This window comes from Oncorhynchus masou, chromosome 33 (assembly GCF_036934945.1).
Source record: "Oncorhynchus masou masou isolate Uvic2021 chromosome 33, UVic_Omas_1.1, whole genome shotgun sequence".
In the NCBI taxonomy this organism is placed as follows: Eukaryota; Metazoa; Chordata; class Actinopteri; order Salmoniformes; family Salmonidae; genus Oncorhynchus; species Oncorhynchus masou.
Window position 1 is genome coordinate 38618185 of NC_088244.1, and position 14004 is coordinate 38632188.

Here is a 14004-nt window from a genome sequence, read left to right on the forward strand (position 1 = left end):
TGCTGCTACAATGTATCCAAAGGGTCACAGTGCTACACTGTTTATTTCTCACATTTAACAAAATGGCATTTGTAATCGAATGTAATTCACACTCACTGGTGTCATTATTATAACAGTGAAACTGATAGGGTCAATCTTGTCATCGAGATACTTTTTTTGTTGCACATTTATTTCACTGGTGTTGCCATGGTGATTTGTGTCGACTAAACAAAAGGCGAGTGAAGAAGGTGACCTTTGAATTATGATAGTTGCACCTGTTTTGTGGTAGGTTCTCATATTATTAGAAATATTTAATCGACAATGCAACAAAATCATTATCTTGTTAAACTTTTATGCCTACTATAGATACACCAGACCTAGAAGAGGCATGTATAAAGTGGATTTGCCGGTGGACAACTCCTCGGATGTGGCAGTGGAACGCCGACGGGCCGCAGAGGCTGCGCGCCAGGCTCGCATTTTCAACACCAGACACCGAGTGATGGGTCTGGATCTCAAAGCACTGGAGCAACAGGTGGCGGAGAACAAAGAACGGGAGGAGATGGTGGGTCAGCGAGAGAGGGCTTTCGGTAAGCACAAGGCAAGGGGGGCAAGTTTAAGTTTTAGAGGAGGAACTTTGGAAGAACCAAATTTGAAAGCATTTGACCACAAATTGCCTATATGTGTTGTTTTTTTTCTAAGACATGTTGAGAATGACTCAAGATGAAGTGATGATGAAACAGCAGCAGGAGGAAGAGGAGAAGAGAGCAGAGTTAAACAGAGACCTCATCCAGTACCGGGCCATCCGACAGCGGGCAGAAGACACCCGGGATGCTGATCTCAATGTTCACCTGCAGGGGGCGCTCGGGTTGTCCATTCCCATCCCAGAGTCTGAGCTGGGACCTGCCAGTATGCAAGTGTTCCAGGTATCACAGATGACACTATTATAAGCAACACGATATCAGAGTGTAAGGGAAATAGGGAAATATGTTGAAATATTTTCTTTTAAAATATTTTACTTATTTACTGATTGTGTGTTTTCATGGACATACTGTATTGTATGTATGTATGTATGTATGTATGTATGTATGTATGTATGTATGTATGTGTGTGTGTGTGTGTGTGTGTGTGTGTGTGTGTGTGTGTGTGTGTGTGTGTGTGTGTGTGTGTGTGTGTGTGTGTGTGTGTGTGTGTGTGTGTGTGTGTGTGTGTGTGTGTGTGTATGTATGTATGTATGTATGTATGTATGTATGTATGTATGCGTGTGTGTCTTTTTCTTCTGCTTCTGTTTTGTATGCTGTACTCAGGGAGAAGGCATTGGGGCCAATGACAAGAGGAGAGCTCAGATGGAGCAGACAGAGAGAGCACTACGAGCACAGAGAGAACAGAGTGAGAAACTGCAGAAGGAGAATAAACTCAAAGGTGAAACAGACATACACTATGCACAACTGCACTGTACACACCAACACTGCACATCACCCACACAAATAACACAACACGCTCTCATATGCATAACTGCACTCTAAACATTAGCATCTCCCATCAACGGCTCCTGAGAATACGCACTGTGACCGCGGGAGTGTATGAGTGGTGTGTGTGCAGGATCACGAGGCATTTGGATGATTTAAGGACACTACCTAAACTAAATGTGTGTGTGTGTGTGGCAGAGCTACTGAAAGGCAAGGAGCTGGTACAGCAGGACCTGAGGGCTGTTCAGTTAGACGCTCTGGAAGAAGAGTGTAAGAGGGCTGGCCGCATCGCTCTCAACAACTACAACCATGCTCAGGTACACATCGTCTCACACATGCCACCAGCCAAGGATGCACTGATGAGACTGTAAGCTGTGACATGACATGTACTCAGACAGTATATCTTTTTTAAAATTTAATTATAAAGCTAATTGAAGACATTAAGCGATGCGTACACACTCACTCGGGGGAGATGACAAGCTCATTGGAGGCGCTAAGCAACCTGCACGGGGCGTAAACTGCTTTGCACTCACACACGACCACACAAACTGCTTTGATGTATGCGTGGGCAGATAGTCTCCTTTCTAAAAATGCTTTTTTCCCTCGTCTCATTTGCCTTGACTGACTTGATATGAATAGATTCTCCCCAGTGCGAGGCATCATTATAAATGGTTCTGGTCACACTGGTTTTCATGTCAATGTGGTTTGTATTCAGGTTTTTATTTATCTATTTGGTACTATTTTCAGAAGTATGTGGTACATTTTCACAACTCTAAGCACAAAACTACAAACTGGTCACACTTGTAACGGAGCCCGCTTTTCATTCAAAACCTGTCATTGTGCATTCATTTGGATTGTAAAACATCTCTCACCACACAACCATTGTTTCAAAATATAAGTTTATTGTGAAATGTATTTTTTTTTTTTTTTTTACCTTTTATTTAACCAGGCAAGTCAGTTAAGAACAAATTCTTATTTTCAATGGCGGCCTAGGAACAGTGGGTTAACTGCCTGTTCAGGAGCAGAACGACAGATTTGTACCTTGTCGGCTCGGGGGTTTGAACTTGCGTTGTTTTGGCTGTGTGCTTAGGGTCGTTGTCCTGTTGGAAGGTGAACCTTCGCCCCAGTCTGAGGTCCTGAGCGCTCTGGAGCAGGTTTTCATCATGGATCTCTCTGTACTTTGCTCCGTTCATCTTTCCCTCGATCCTGACTAGTCTCCCAGTCCCTGCCGCTGAAAAACATCCCCACAGCATGATGCTGCCAACACCATGTTTCACCATAGAGAAGGTGCCAGGTTTCCTCCAGACATGACGCTTGCATCCAGGCCAAAGAGTTCAATCTTGGTTTCATCAGACCAGAGAATCTTGTTTCTCATTGTCTGAGAGTCCTTCAGGTGCCTTTTGGCAAACTCCAAGCGGGCTGCCATGTGCCTTTTACTGAGGAGTGGCTTCCGTCTGGCCATTCTACCATAAAAGCCTGTTTGGTGGAGTGCTGCAGAGATGGTTGTCCTTCTGGAAGACTCTCCCATCTCCACAGAGGAACTCTGGAGCTCTGTCAGAGTGGCCATCGGGTTCTTGGTCACCTCCCTGACCAAGGCCCTTCTCAGTTTGGCCGGGCGGCCAGCTCTAGAAAGAGTGTCAGTGGTTCCAAACTTCTTCGATTTAAGAATAATGGGGGCCACTGTGTTCTTGGGGACCTGCAATGCTGCAGACATTTTTTAGTATCATTTCCCAGATCTGTGCCTCGACACAATCCTGTTTCGGAGCTCTACGGACAATTCCTTCGACCTCATGGCTTGGTTTTTGCTCTGACATGCGCTGTCAACTGTGGGACCTTATATAAACAGGTGTTTGATTTGCCAAATCATGTCCAATCAATTGAATTTACCACACGAGAAATCCAATCAAGCGGTAGAAACATCTCAAGGATGATCAATGGAAACAGGATGCACCTGAGCTCAATTTCAAGTCTCATAGCAAAAGGTCTGAATACTTATGTAAAAAAGGTATCTGTTTTTTATTTTTAATAAATTTGTAAAAATATATAAAAACCTGTTTTTCACTTTGTCATTATGGGGCATTGTGTGTAGATTGATGAGGATTATATATATATATTTTTAAATCAATTTTAGTGTAAGGCTGTAACACAACAAAATGTGGGAAAGGTCAGGGGTTCTGAAAACGAATGCACTGTATCAGTGGTTGGGTGCAACTTCTACTTACTCCCCAGATCTTGTGACAGTGACCCTTAACTCTCTCGTCTCTTAGGAGGTCATGGAACTTTTGGTCTAACTTCTGACCCTTGAACTCTAAACCTATCTATGACCCCCACCCACAGGCTAAGGAGTGTGTAGAGAAAGAGAGGAAGGAGCGCATGAGGAAGGAGGGCAAGGAGATGGCAGAGGTGTGGCACATGGTGACATCAGACATCCTAACGGAATGTCCCAAGGCTGCAGAGAGACAAGTAGACGGAGGCCCGATGGGCGGGCCCAGGGTGCTGACGGACAGGTGGAGGGGGATGAGCCCCGTTCAGCTGAGCGCCATCCGCAGGCAGAGAGAGGAACAGCGCCTAGAGGGAAAGGTAATGATAACCTCGTGAACGACTTTAATTCTAGTGCAAATATTTTGCAAACCTTCCATTGACACCAATACATATTTTAAAGTCAAATCAGTTCAAAATTTGCATTCAGCTTAAAGAGAACATATTCGTTCATGATTGTTGCGATTATATAAATAAGATTGCCTATCACAACCATAGAGATAAAACAATCACTATTGTTGATTGCTTATTGAAGAAGCAATCTCATCATGAACCTCTCCTTCGATCTTCACCCTCTGGCTTCTGATCATATTTCCACAATTTTCTCAAATCATTTTAGAGGCTGAGGGAGATTGAGAGGCAGAGAGACGCTGCCTGGGACTTCCAGCGCATGGTGCAGACCCGAGAGGATGACGAGGAGGAGAGGAAAGCGATGGAGCTGAAGAAGGAGAAAAGGATGGAGATGGACCGATACAATGAACAGCTGGCCAGAGAGCAGCGCGAACAGTAAGCACACAAACCACACTCAGACACATCAATCGTTACATTTTTTCTTTACAGATACTGGGTGAGACACATCATGGCACATAACCACACAAACACTTTACTGTCAAAGTATAAACAGATACTATACACGGTGAAAGAATTGAATGTCCCGAGTTTTCACATAAAAATAGACATTTTAATTGTAAAGCAGACATTGACAGTGTATTTTCTCCATCTCGTCTCCACCAGTCAGCAGTTCCTGTCCAAGACGCTGTACACCAACAGACCCACGGCCCAGTACTTTACTCAGTTCAGCAGCAGCTCACGCTGAGATGACCAACACAAACTCACCGCACAATACTGGATCTCAGATTTAGACGACGTTCACAACACAACAAGCAAATAAAGTTGATGATATAGTCATACTTGACATGTTTTTTTGGTCTTTTTATACCTACAATTTAGTCACTAGGTCAAATGTTGCAGTCTTCTGCAACTTATCTCACGAGTTGTATTTTCAGTATATAATGGACACCGTGACTGTCTATCTAGCTGTTCTTTTATGTTTCATGCACAGTAGGGATTCATATCTAATTTCTCTGATCTTTTGAGGATAAAACGTGCACGTCACCATCTTTAGACATTGAAGCTATGAGTGATTCTAATGATGACACAACGAGGGCGCCTCTTTTGGTTCCGATTAGTCCAAGGTTCTTTATTTAATTCACTGTCACATATTTAGTTACAAGTGGCTGATTCATAATGCAGATCGTTACAATGTCATTGGACCCATAACATATAGTACAACACCACTCCACACAGTGACCCCCTCCCTAACCAATCAACCCGCTCCACTTCCGTCTCAACCAATTAGCAGGATCACACGAGCCCGGTCACAGATCTGGTTGTGCTGTCTTGCCAACTCCTATGACTTTAGCATGATATTGACCATAGGAGTTGGGCATACAGCACAAACAGATCTGGGATCAGACTACCAATACACTACAGTACCCTCCAATCCCCCAGTTCCATTGTGCTAATGGGACCCCAAACACACCACACAGAGGGACTCGGTCTCCCCTCAGTCAGTGAAATACACAGTATCCGTCCCCTCCCTCCATCCCACCCTCCTATCCCTCCACCACGACTGTAAATTCATACATTTCGTATCCTAATGAAGCTGATGCTGTCATTCTCTTCTGTATGCAATTAAAATTCACTTTTCATTTTGAATTTATGTTGTAAGTATAAAAGAAAACATGGAAATGAAAGTAACAGAGGGGAAAGTAAGAAATGCTAGCACTAAACCTGGCTTAGACGATCCCCTCACTGACCACATGGAAAATCAAAAGCAGAGATAGCTAGAAAGGCAGGCAGTAGAGTGAGTATCTGTGTGTTCAGTAGTTCACTTATTCCCCAACTCATTCATTCAAAGCTAATCACTTGCCCTGACACTACTGACATCACACCATGACAAGCACAGATGGTTAGCAGCGAGATAGGCTGTGTCTCAAATGGCACTCTGTAGTGCACTACTTATGACCAGGGCCCATAGTGCTATCCCTGAACACCGGGCCCATATGGCTCGGGTCATAAGTAGTGCACTACACAGGGAATAACGATGCCATTTGAGACACAATCCATAGTCGTGAGAGAATAATTGGCATATTATTTCATTTTATCATTAATATTATTCTGTATGAAAATAGATTTCTGAAATTGATTTTTTGTTGTTGTTGTCCTGAGTGTGTCTGTAACAGCAAACTACAGGGAGCTGAGCTCACTCAAACCTCTCATTAGGTCAGACTCACTGGCTGCGTCTGAATTGGTATGCTATTCCCTATCTAGTGGACACATCCACTGTGTGAGGAATAGGGTGCCAATGCGGATGCACCTATTGCCTTTCTGCCAAGCCAGAGACAATCCCTTTTCTCTATCCCATTTCCCTGGGACTCACTGTAAATTAACAGTGGACGATAGCTTGGCTTGCAGTAGGACCTGGGTTCAAATAGTGTTTGTTTTTTTCTCAACTACTTAAGCTGTGCTTCTGGCACAATGGACCCAATAGAGTGGCCCCAAAAGTGCAAACCGTTGTCTCCGCCCATCTTGCAATCCAGGCAGGCTCAATCAAACTCTCCTCTGAAAGAAAATTAAACTTATTTGAACCCGGGTCTGTCTCTGGGTAGACTGTAGGCTAGTTTGAGTGGGGTGAGCAGTGAGGGCAGAGCCAGCACATTGCATATACTCCCTGTGGTGCTTCATCACAAGCTAGCTCACTGCCTCCCTCCCTCCCGTCCTCATCATCACATGGCCTCAGCACGATGAGTGTCCGAAATGGCACCCTATTCACTGTATAGTACATTATTTTGACCAGGGAATAGGATGCCATTTGGGACATAAACATAGACTCTCTCAACACGGATACTCACTGTACTGTAATGCTTAAAGAGACACACAAAAAATGAAGGCGAAGTGCCCCTTACAAGCCAGGAAAACTTTATGGACATGATGACCATTAGCATAAGTTTAACCTCAACTTTCAATGGGTTGGTATTGATTCTACTGTATATTCTAAAACGACAAAAGCTACTGATGTAATCTCGGCACACAGAACCAAATTTCACGTGCGCACTTCTACTACTATTGATGTAAAATGTGTTTTTCTTTTTTTGTAATTTTTCATCTTGTTTTGCAACATTTAAGGAATTTCTTTTTGGCCTTTTTGTTTATATTTTGCTTATCTATTAACGATTTTTCTAAAACAGTCAAATCACTGTAATTAGTTGTCAATACAGGAAAAATATGAAGTCATAGGTTCATTACAAAAAAATACAATAAAACTACTTGCAACATTTGAAGTAAACTTAAGACAAACGTTTTAAAACCCACACACTTGTATCAAACAAACTCATTGCTAAATAACACAATCTTTTGGGTTGTATTTACATTCAGAGTGACATTTAAAAAGCTCTCTCTCTCTAGTCTCTTCCTTCTCTTTTATCCGGACCAATACCTCTGTTCTCCTTATCTCTAAATGCTTATGTCATGATTCTTGTCATTGTCCAATTCAAAAAGAAGGGTTTTTGGCATGTAAATATTATATCTATCCACGCCAACAAAGAATGCAATCTATACGTTAGATGCAAAAAGCAACCAATCTACACATTTGCCTTTCATCCCAACCTGCCAATCAGGTCATCCTGTTTTGGATTGACAGCGTGCATTGTTCAGGGCATGAAAGGAATATTGAACGTGTGTGTGTGTGTGTGTGTGTGTGTGTGTGTGTGTGTGTATTTCACTCCCTGCTAACTGTAAATATGTAGAAATACTGCTTCCTACCACACATTACAGTGTGCAATAGTATTATGTTATGACATGAAGAGGTATGGGAAAGATAACGTTTAACAGCGGACATAGTTTAATACACCGTAGAAAGAGACACAGATAGAACAAATACAGAAAGCTAGTACACAAAGAGGTCTACACATAAATTACATTATCATACCAATAATGACATCACACTTGTGGTGAAAAGGCGAGAGTAAAGTAGAATAGACTAGAGTAAGCATGTAATCTGGTGCTCTGTATAGAGGGCCAGTAGGCACTGGAACTCATAATGAACATGTACATACATACTGTATCTATAATACTGTATATGGCTAGATAGATAGATGTAATGCACAAAAATACACCGATTTGCTTAATGCTATACAGCATTTTCACCCAATTCATTTACTATGAAAACCTGGCTAGGGTAAAATTATGATTATCTTGATTTATGTAGAAATATGTAGAAAACAAATCTAAATATGAATCACCTCATATATGCAAATGATCTATAAAACAATATATTCTTTTTTTTTAAATGAGAAAATACAAAGCAAAACAATGTTGACTTTTTGTATTCAAAAAGTTAGTAGAAAAATAAATTAATCATAAAAAATTGTTGCCAACTGTCAAAGACATAAAAAAGTGGATGTAGAGATTGAAATCATGGCAAATAATATAAAAAGGTGAAAGTAATAAACATCTATAAGACTTGCCATTTGTAACCCACATTAGCTTGCGCTGTCTGTATCCTCCCGCAAGCCTCTGTCTGTCAATCATTCCCTTCCCATGTATCCACATCTTCCCTTCATGTCTGTGTACCGTCATACCTGAAATTACATTGGCTTCTCTTCCTAGCATCGTTTTTTATAATTCGTTCTCTCCCAGTCCAATATGTCAAAATGATTTGATAGAGGGTGAGAGAGAAAGAGTGGGGGAGTCACGAGATATGAAGGTCTGTCACTCAGGTATGTTGTAAACTACATAGAGAAAGACGGTCACGGGACATCTTTAGGCTGAGGTGGGTCTGTCTGTCTGTCTGTCTGTCTGTCTGTCTGTCTGTCTGTCTGTCTGTCTGTCTGTCTGTCTGTCTGTCTGTCTGTCACGTCAGTCGGCCTGTCTTATCAAAAGGACACTCCTTTGGTCAAATAGTCCAGTCTGTCAGATGGAGAGATAACATTAGGGGTGAGTGGGGTAAGTTGAGCCAAAGGGGTAAGTCGAGCCGCCTTTGTTTCTAGGAAACCACACACAAAATGTATCATTTGAACAAATATTTAGGAAGAGGTCACAATTTCTGTCTAGGATCTGTCTGTGAAGGATGAAAGCACATGGAAAAAGTGGTAAGCAAGTTAGGTCCGCAAAAATTATTTTCACCAAGTCAAATTAATTTATTGTGTTAGAGGTTCCGTCTAAACCAAAGTAGATCATTTAAAGATGGTTTGATACATAATTTGGGGTCTCTATAAGATTCAATATGAGGTCCTAAACCTAGCATGAAAGTGCATCCTTGTTGCCATATGGGCTAATATTATCAAAATGTTTGCATTGGGGTAAGTTGAGCCAATGGCCATGGAGTAAGATGAGCCATGGTTGAAACAATGGCAAGTTGAGCAAATTGAAGTGTTTTCTTCCCAGGCATAATGCTAGGCCGATGTTAAAAGTGTTAAAAAATTGTACAAAGTGTTTGTTAGGTGTTAAGCCTGTGTTAAAATATGCTTAAGTGGGCTAAATCAGGGTCACACAGAGTGTCTCTTGTGAGCACCAACCCACATTGAAACAAAGTATACACTTCACACACACGGTTCTGAGCTTACAACAAAGAAGACACCTGTACCATGTCAGATATACTGTAGAGCTGAAATCTATTCCATTTTGAGTTGTTTTGTCGCAGAAACTGAAATGATGCGAACTATTCACATTTTTGCAACCAGGAAATGGCGGAGCATTTCTGCATAGTGCATCTGTTAAATTACTATAAGACAAAAAAAAAGCTGTTGTGTGGAATTGGGTTTGGGAAATACATTTAAAAAGGTAGTGGTACTATTTCAGTAGAGAAATTTGTAAGCAGCTTTATTTACTCCGTCCCGTAGCTCAACATATCCTATACCTGGGGTAAACTGTGGCAAGAGACCACCTTTTTTGGATAAGCTGTTTTCAAAACTGTCATGTTAATTCATTTGGATTATTTCCAGGGAGACACATCCTGAAATATATGTAGATATCTTTGTTAGAAAGAATGCTATAGTTCCAATGACTGGGTGATTGTGAATGTAAAACATGGCTCAACTTACCCCACTCTCCCCTATTGAACAACAGATGTATCTACATGGTCAGTAGTATATTGATCATATAGTCAGTGAGCTTGTCGATGGAAATGTCAGTCGAGTAGATAAACCCATTTATTATAGATAGCTAGAAGGGTGTTGGCTGTGGACCTGTTTGTATCATTGACATGTTATAGTTGACATGTTGTTGACAGATATGTTTTGGTCTGACAGACAGTCCTGTTGCCTTAGTAACCTTAAATCTAAAATGGTGGCCTTTTACTTTAGTCTAATCTAAGATGGCCGCCGAGTTAGGCAGGCCGTTGTTGGTGGGTGTTGGGGTGGTGGTGGTGGGGTTGAGGGGGGAGCTGTCCTGCAGTGTACCCGGGTCCGGGGTGGCTTCGCTGGGCCGGCTGTACTGGCTGACCAGGGAATCCTCCATGTTCACCTCGGTGACAGCACTGCTGCCGTTGTTGTAGCCATCCAGGTTGTCCTCACTGGTACACAGCTTGCTCTCGTCACACAGAGACGGCTGGCTGGCTGTCCGCTTCTCCTCGTTATCGCTATAGGATGGATGGATGGAAAGAGAGATGGAGAGAGGGAAGGGGAGGGAGAAAGAGAAGGGGTAGGGAGGGAGAGGCAGAAAGATAGAGAGCGAGAGAGAGAGAGATGGGTGAAGAAAAGACAGGGATAGAGGAGGTGGTAGGTAGAGGGAGAGATTGTCACTATCTGTAGATGGTTGACATACCAAGGTCCTGTATTGTATCACGTTGCCACAGTAGGGATATTGGGCAAAAGGAGAGGAGAAATAGGCGAGCCTCTACAAGAAACATTCACTATTTCAAATAAGTAGCAGAGGCTGCATGCACAGTAGAGCACCTTACAGCATACCTTTCTAGAGATCTGGCATAGCAGGGGCAAGCATTAGGGGAAAGAGGGTCGGCATAATGAACACAAGATGTTGGGATAAAAACATACTATTATCTTTTCAACCAGAGAATCCAAGGGATCACGTTGACTTCGGCATGACACTTAAAACATGCAATTTTGGAGGATAATGACTTGCATTGGGTTTAAGGTAAGCTTTTGGTGACAGCAACCAGGTAAACAAAGCCAAAACATGGATCGCTGTCTTACCTTTTCCAAAGTCTGCTTACAGAGTGAGGAAACCAATATGTCATTTTGTAACTTGGGTGAAACCATCCTTTTTAACTCTGTGCTAATATGAAATGATTAAATGATCAGCAGGCTTGAGTTAGTAAAGATATATTAATAAGTGATCAATGTGTAACAATCCATATGTAATCTGATTAGACAGGCCAACCTGTACTCTCCGAACGTTTCATCCTTCATAGGGCGCGCCTCAGAGTCTACCTGACCCTCCTCCTTATCTTTGACTGAGAGAGAGAACGAGAGAGAGAGAGAGAGAGATTATTGGATAACAGTATATGTTCATTAATCAGCAGAAGCTCCTCTCTAAGCTAGTAGCTAGCTAAGGGGTTTTGGTAATTAAAGATACTGGCTAGGCACTAGCACTCAGGAGGATATGTGTTGTGGTTTTGTAGAGCTACCTGGTCTGCCACGTGTACTTTGTTTGACTGCTACTGTACACGTGAACTTCTAAGCCTATTCTTGATGATATTGGGCTGGTTGCTGATAGGGGAAACTTGCTGAACGATCAGCTATTTACAGGAAAATAAGTCCTCGATGTTTTGCTAGCAATAGACAGGAAATCCACAGGGGCCGACAGATCCGGGCCCGGTTTGGTGAAGTGTGCATTATGGTTGGCTCAATAACCCCTTTTTTTATACACTGTTATCAGGAAATATTCCAAATGTGTGGATATCAGCTCTTGTGCTGCCACTCCATTAGGACAAGATAGTAGCGATCTACAGGGCTTCCTTGTCGAGCTACGATCCCCGAATCCTTGCTAAATGTACAACTTTGCTCTCTTTTATCTGAGAAATGTATTTTGAATGTAAATCAATCAGGCCTGGGCATAGCAGTGTTTTAAAAAAATGCTTTGTTTGTGGACCTGTCAAAAGCTTTTGAAACCGTTGATCATGCTATTTCATTGAATAAGGTGTCCTCGATGCGCCTTCATGATTATCTTGGTGACAGAACTCAGGCTATCGTGATGGATAGGGTTAAGTCTGAATTTCTTGAAGTGCATAAATTAACACTATTTATATAAACACCATTGGTCAAGCTGTAAAAATGGAACTTCATCTATATGTGGATGATACTATCGTGTATGTTGTTGCCCCTGTGAGGGAAAATGTAGTTGTCTGAAGAGATAGCACTGAATTGTACACAGCATCTCCTCTCCCTCTATCTTGGTTCGTGCAGGTGACTGTGACCTCCTCCTCAGACCAATCGCTAGTACACCCGGGAACATTGTCCCGGGAACCAAAAGGGATATCTCAGTTTCAAGGTCTCAGCTTGGAGAGAAGAAGCCTTGTGATGTATTGGTCGATCACATACAGGAACCAAATGTTAAGGATGAATTAATTATGAATAAGCTAAATCATGCAAATATAAATTGTCGGTGTAAGCAGTATATAAGAGAACCAACGGGACTGCCCCGGCGGAGCTCCCAACCGACATGTACTTCTGGTGCATTAAGTTTGCTGGAATCGCTCCAGCTTGCTGGTAACAAAGACAGATTCATTTAAGCTTGACTTTGAGTCCCTTGTGGTCATTTCCACTAAAATTTGGCTTCACAGTGAACCAGGTGATTGATTCTGCCTGAGGAGCATTCCAGGGAGGGTCTGCGAGGAAAACCGGTGGCGCATTTTATAAAGCGTGAGGGAAATCCCCGTCTGACCAAAAGACGACGAGGACCTGCTCAGATCAGACCCTTACTTCGAGCTGCCCAGGAGGAGACATATCATCCGTTAACAATTGAGGGACATGTCAACTGATTTCATTTAAGTCAATTTAAATGAATTTGTATGGAAATAATAATAAATAATAATATTTTTTTTTTTTTTAAATGACGTCTATGTGGTCTGGGACCACTGTAGCCTGGGACTACTAGAGAGGTACCATTGTCTCTGGGAGACTAGAGTAGTCTGGGACTATTGAGTGAGGGTAGAGAAGCTCCACCGACAGCTGTCTACAGGCATTTCTGGGAATTGTCTATTTGGTCTGGGACTTTGAGTCCCTTGTGCTATTTTCCATGACACCCCGACTGTTGATCTGGCTGTGTCAAAACTAAAGTCATATTTTATAGCTATTGCAGGAATCCCTTGTTTTAAAACTAAGGTTAAAATGGGCAAACTCTCGTAAGAATGTTTCAAATGAACTAAATGTTCACTCATTAGATGGTTCTCCAATCAAATATGTTCCCGCACATTAAGTTGAAGTCAGTAGATTACATACACCTTAGCCAAATACATTTAAACTCGTTTTTTCACAATTCCTGACATTTAATCCTAGTAAAATTACCTGTCTTAGATCAGTTAGGATCACCACTTTATTTTAAGAATGTGAAATGTTTGAATAATAGTAGAGAGAATAATTTATTTCAGCTTTTATTTCTTTCATCACATTCCCAGTGGGTCAGAGGTTTACATACACTCAATTTGGTAGATTTGCCTTTAAATTGTTTAACTTCATTCAAACGTTTCAGGTAGCCTTCCACAAGCTTCCCAAAATAAGTTGGGTGAATTGTGGCCCATTCCTCCTGACAGCTGGTGTAACTGAGTCAGGTTTGTAGGCCTCCTTGCTCACACAGGCTTTTTCACTTCTGCTTACCGAATGTTCTATATGATTGAGGTATGGGCTCTGTGATAGCCACTCCAATACATTGACTTTGTTGTCCTTAAGCCATTTTTCCACAGTTTTGATTGTATGCTTGTGGTCATTGTCTATTTGAAGACCCATTTGCGACCAAGCTTTAACTTCCTGACTGGTCTTGAGATGTTGCTTCAATATATCCA

General features: G+C 42.0%; 2 protein-coding genes across 3 annotated transcripts in view; one reads left to right on the forward strand and one right to left on the reverse strand.

Annotated features, from left to right (window-relative positions):
• The first annotated feature begins 15 nt into the window (after positions 1 to 15).
• On the forward strand, positions 16 to 5702 carry ribc1 (RIB43A domain with coiled-coils 1). 2 transcript variants are annotated; one of them, XM_064957616.1, is made up of 8 exons: positions 16 to 264; positions 346 to 566; positions 679 to 902; positions 1284 to 1398; positions 1644 to 1762; positions 3783 to 4025; positions 4324 to 4490; positions 4719 to 5702. In XM_064957616.1, exons 2-8 carry the CDS (start codon positions 368 to 370, stop codon positions 4798 to 4800), a joined length of 1149 nt encoding a protein of 382 aa, XP_064813688.1. In that variant the 5' UTR covers positions 16 to 264; positions 346 to 367; the 3' UTR covers positions 4801 to 5702. The 2 variants fall into 2 exon arrangements, with proteins under 2 accessions (XP_064813688.1, XP_064813687.1); XM_064957615.1 differs by having other exon boundaries at positions 16 to 566.
• Positions 5703 to 7864: 2162 nt separating this feature from the next.
• l1cama (L1 cell adhesion molecule, paralog a) overlaps positions 7865 to 14004 on the reverse strand; it is an 83969-nt gene continuing 77829 nt past the window's right edge. The window contains 2 exon segments of the mRNA XM_064957611.1: positions 7865 to 10623; positions 11385 to 11457. Of these exon segments, the coding sequence (XP_064813683.1) occupies positions 10350 to 10623; positions 11385 to 11457 (347 nt within the window). The 3' untranslated portion in view covers positions 7865 to 10349.

Coding starts and splice junctions, on each gene's coding strand:
- ribc1 (XM_064957615.1), top strand. CDS start 368: ATGTATAAAGTGGATTTGCCGGTGGACAACTCCTCGGATGTGGCAGTG. Junction 903..1,283: donor CCAGTATGCAAGTGTTCCAG/GTATCACAGATG, acceptor TGCTGTACTCAG/GGAGAAGGCATTGGGGCCAA. Junction 4,026..4,323: donor AACAGCGCCTAGAGGGAAAG/GTAATGATAACC, acceptor AAATCATTTTAG/AGGCTGAGGGAGATTGAGAG.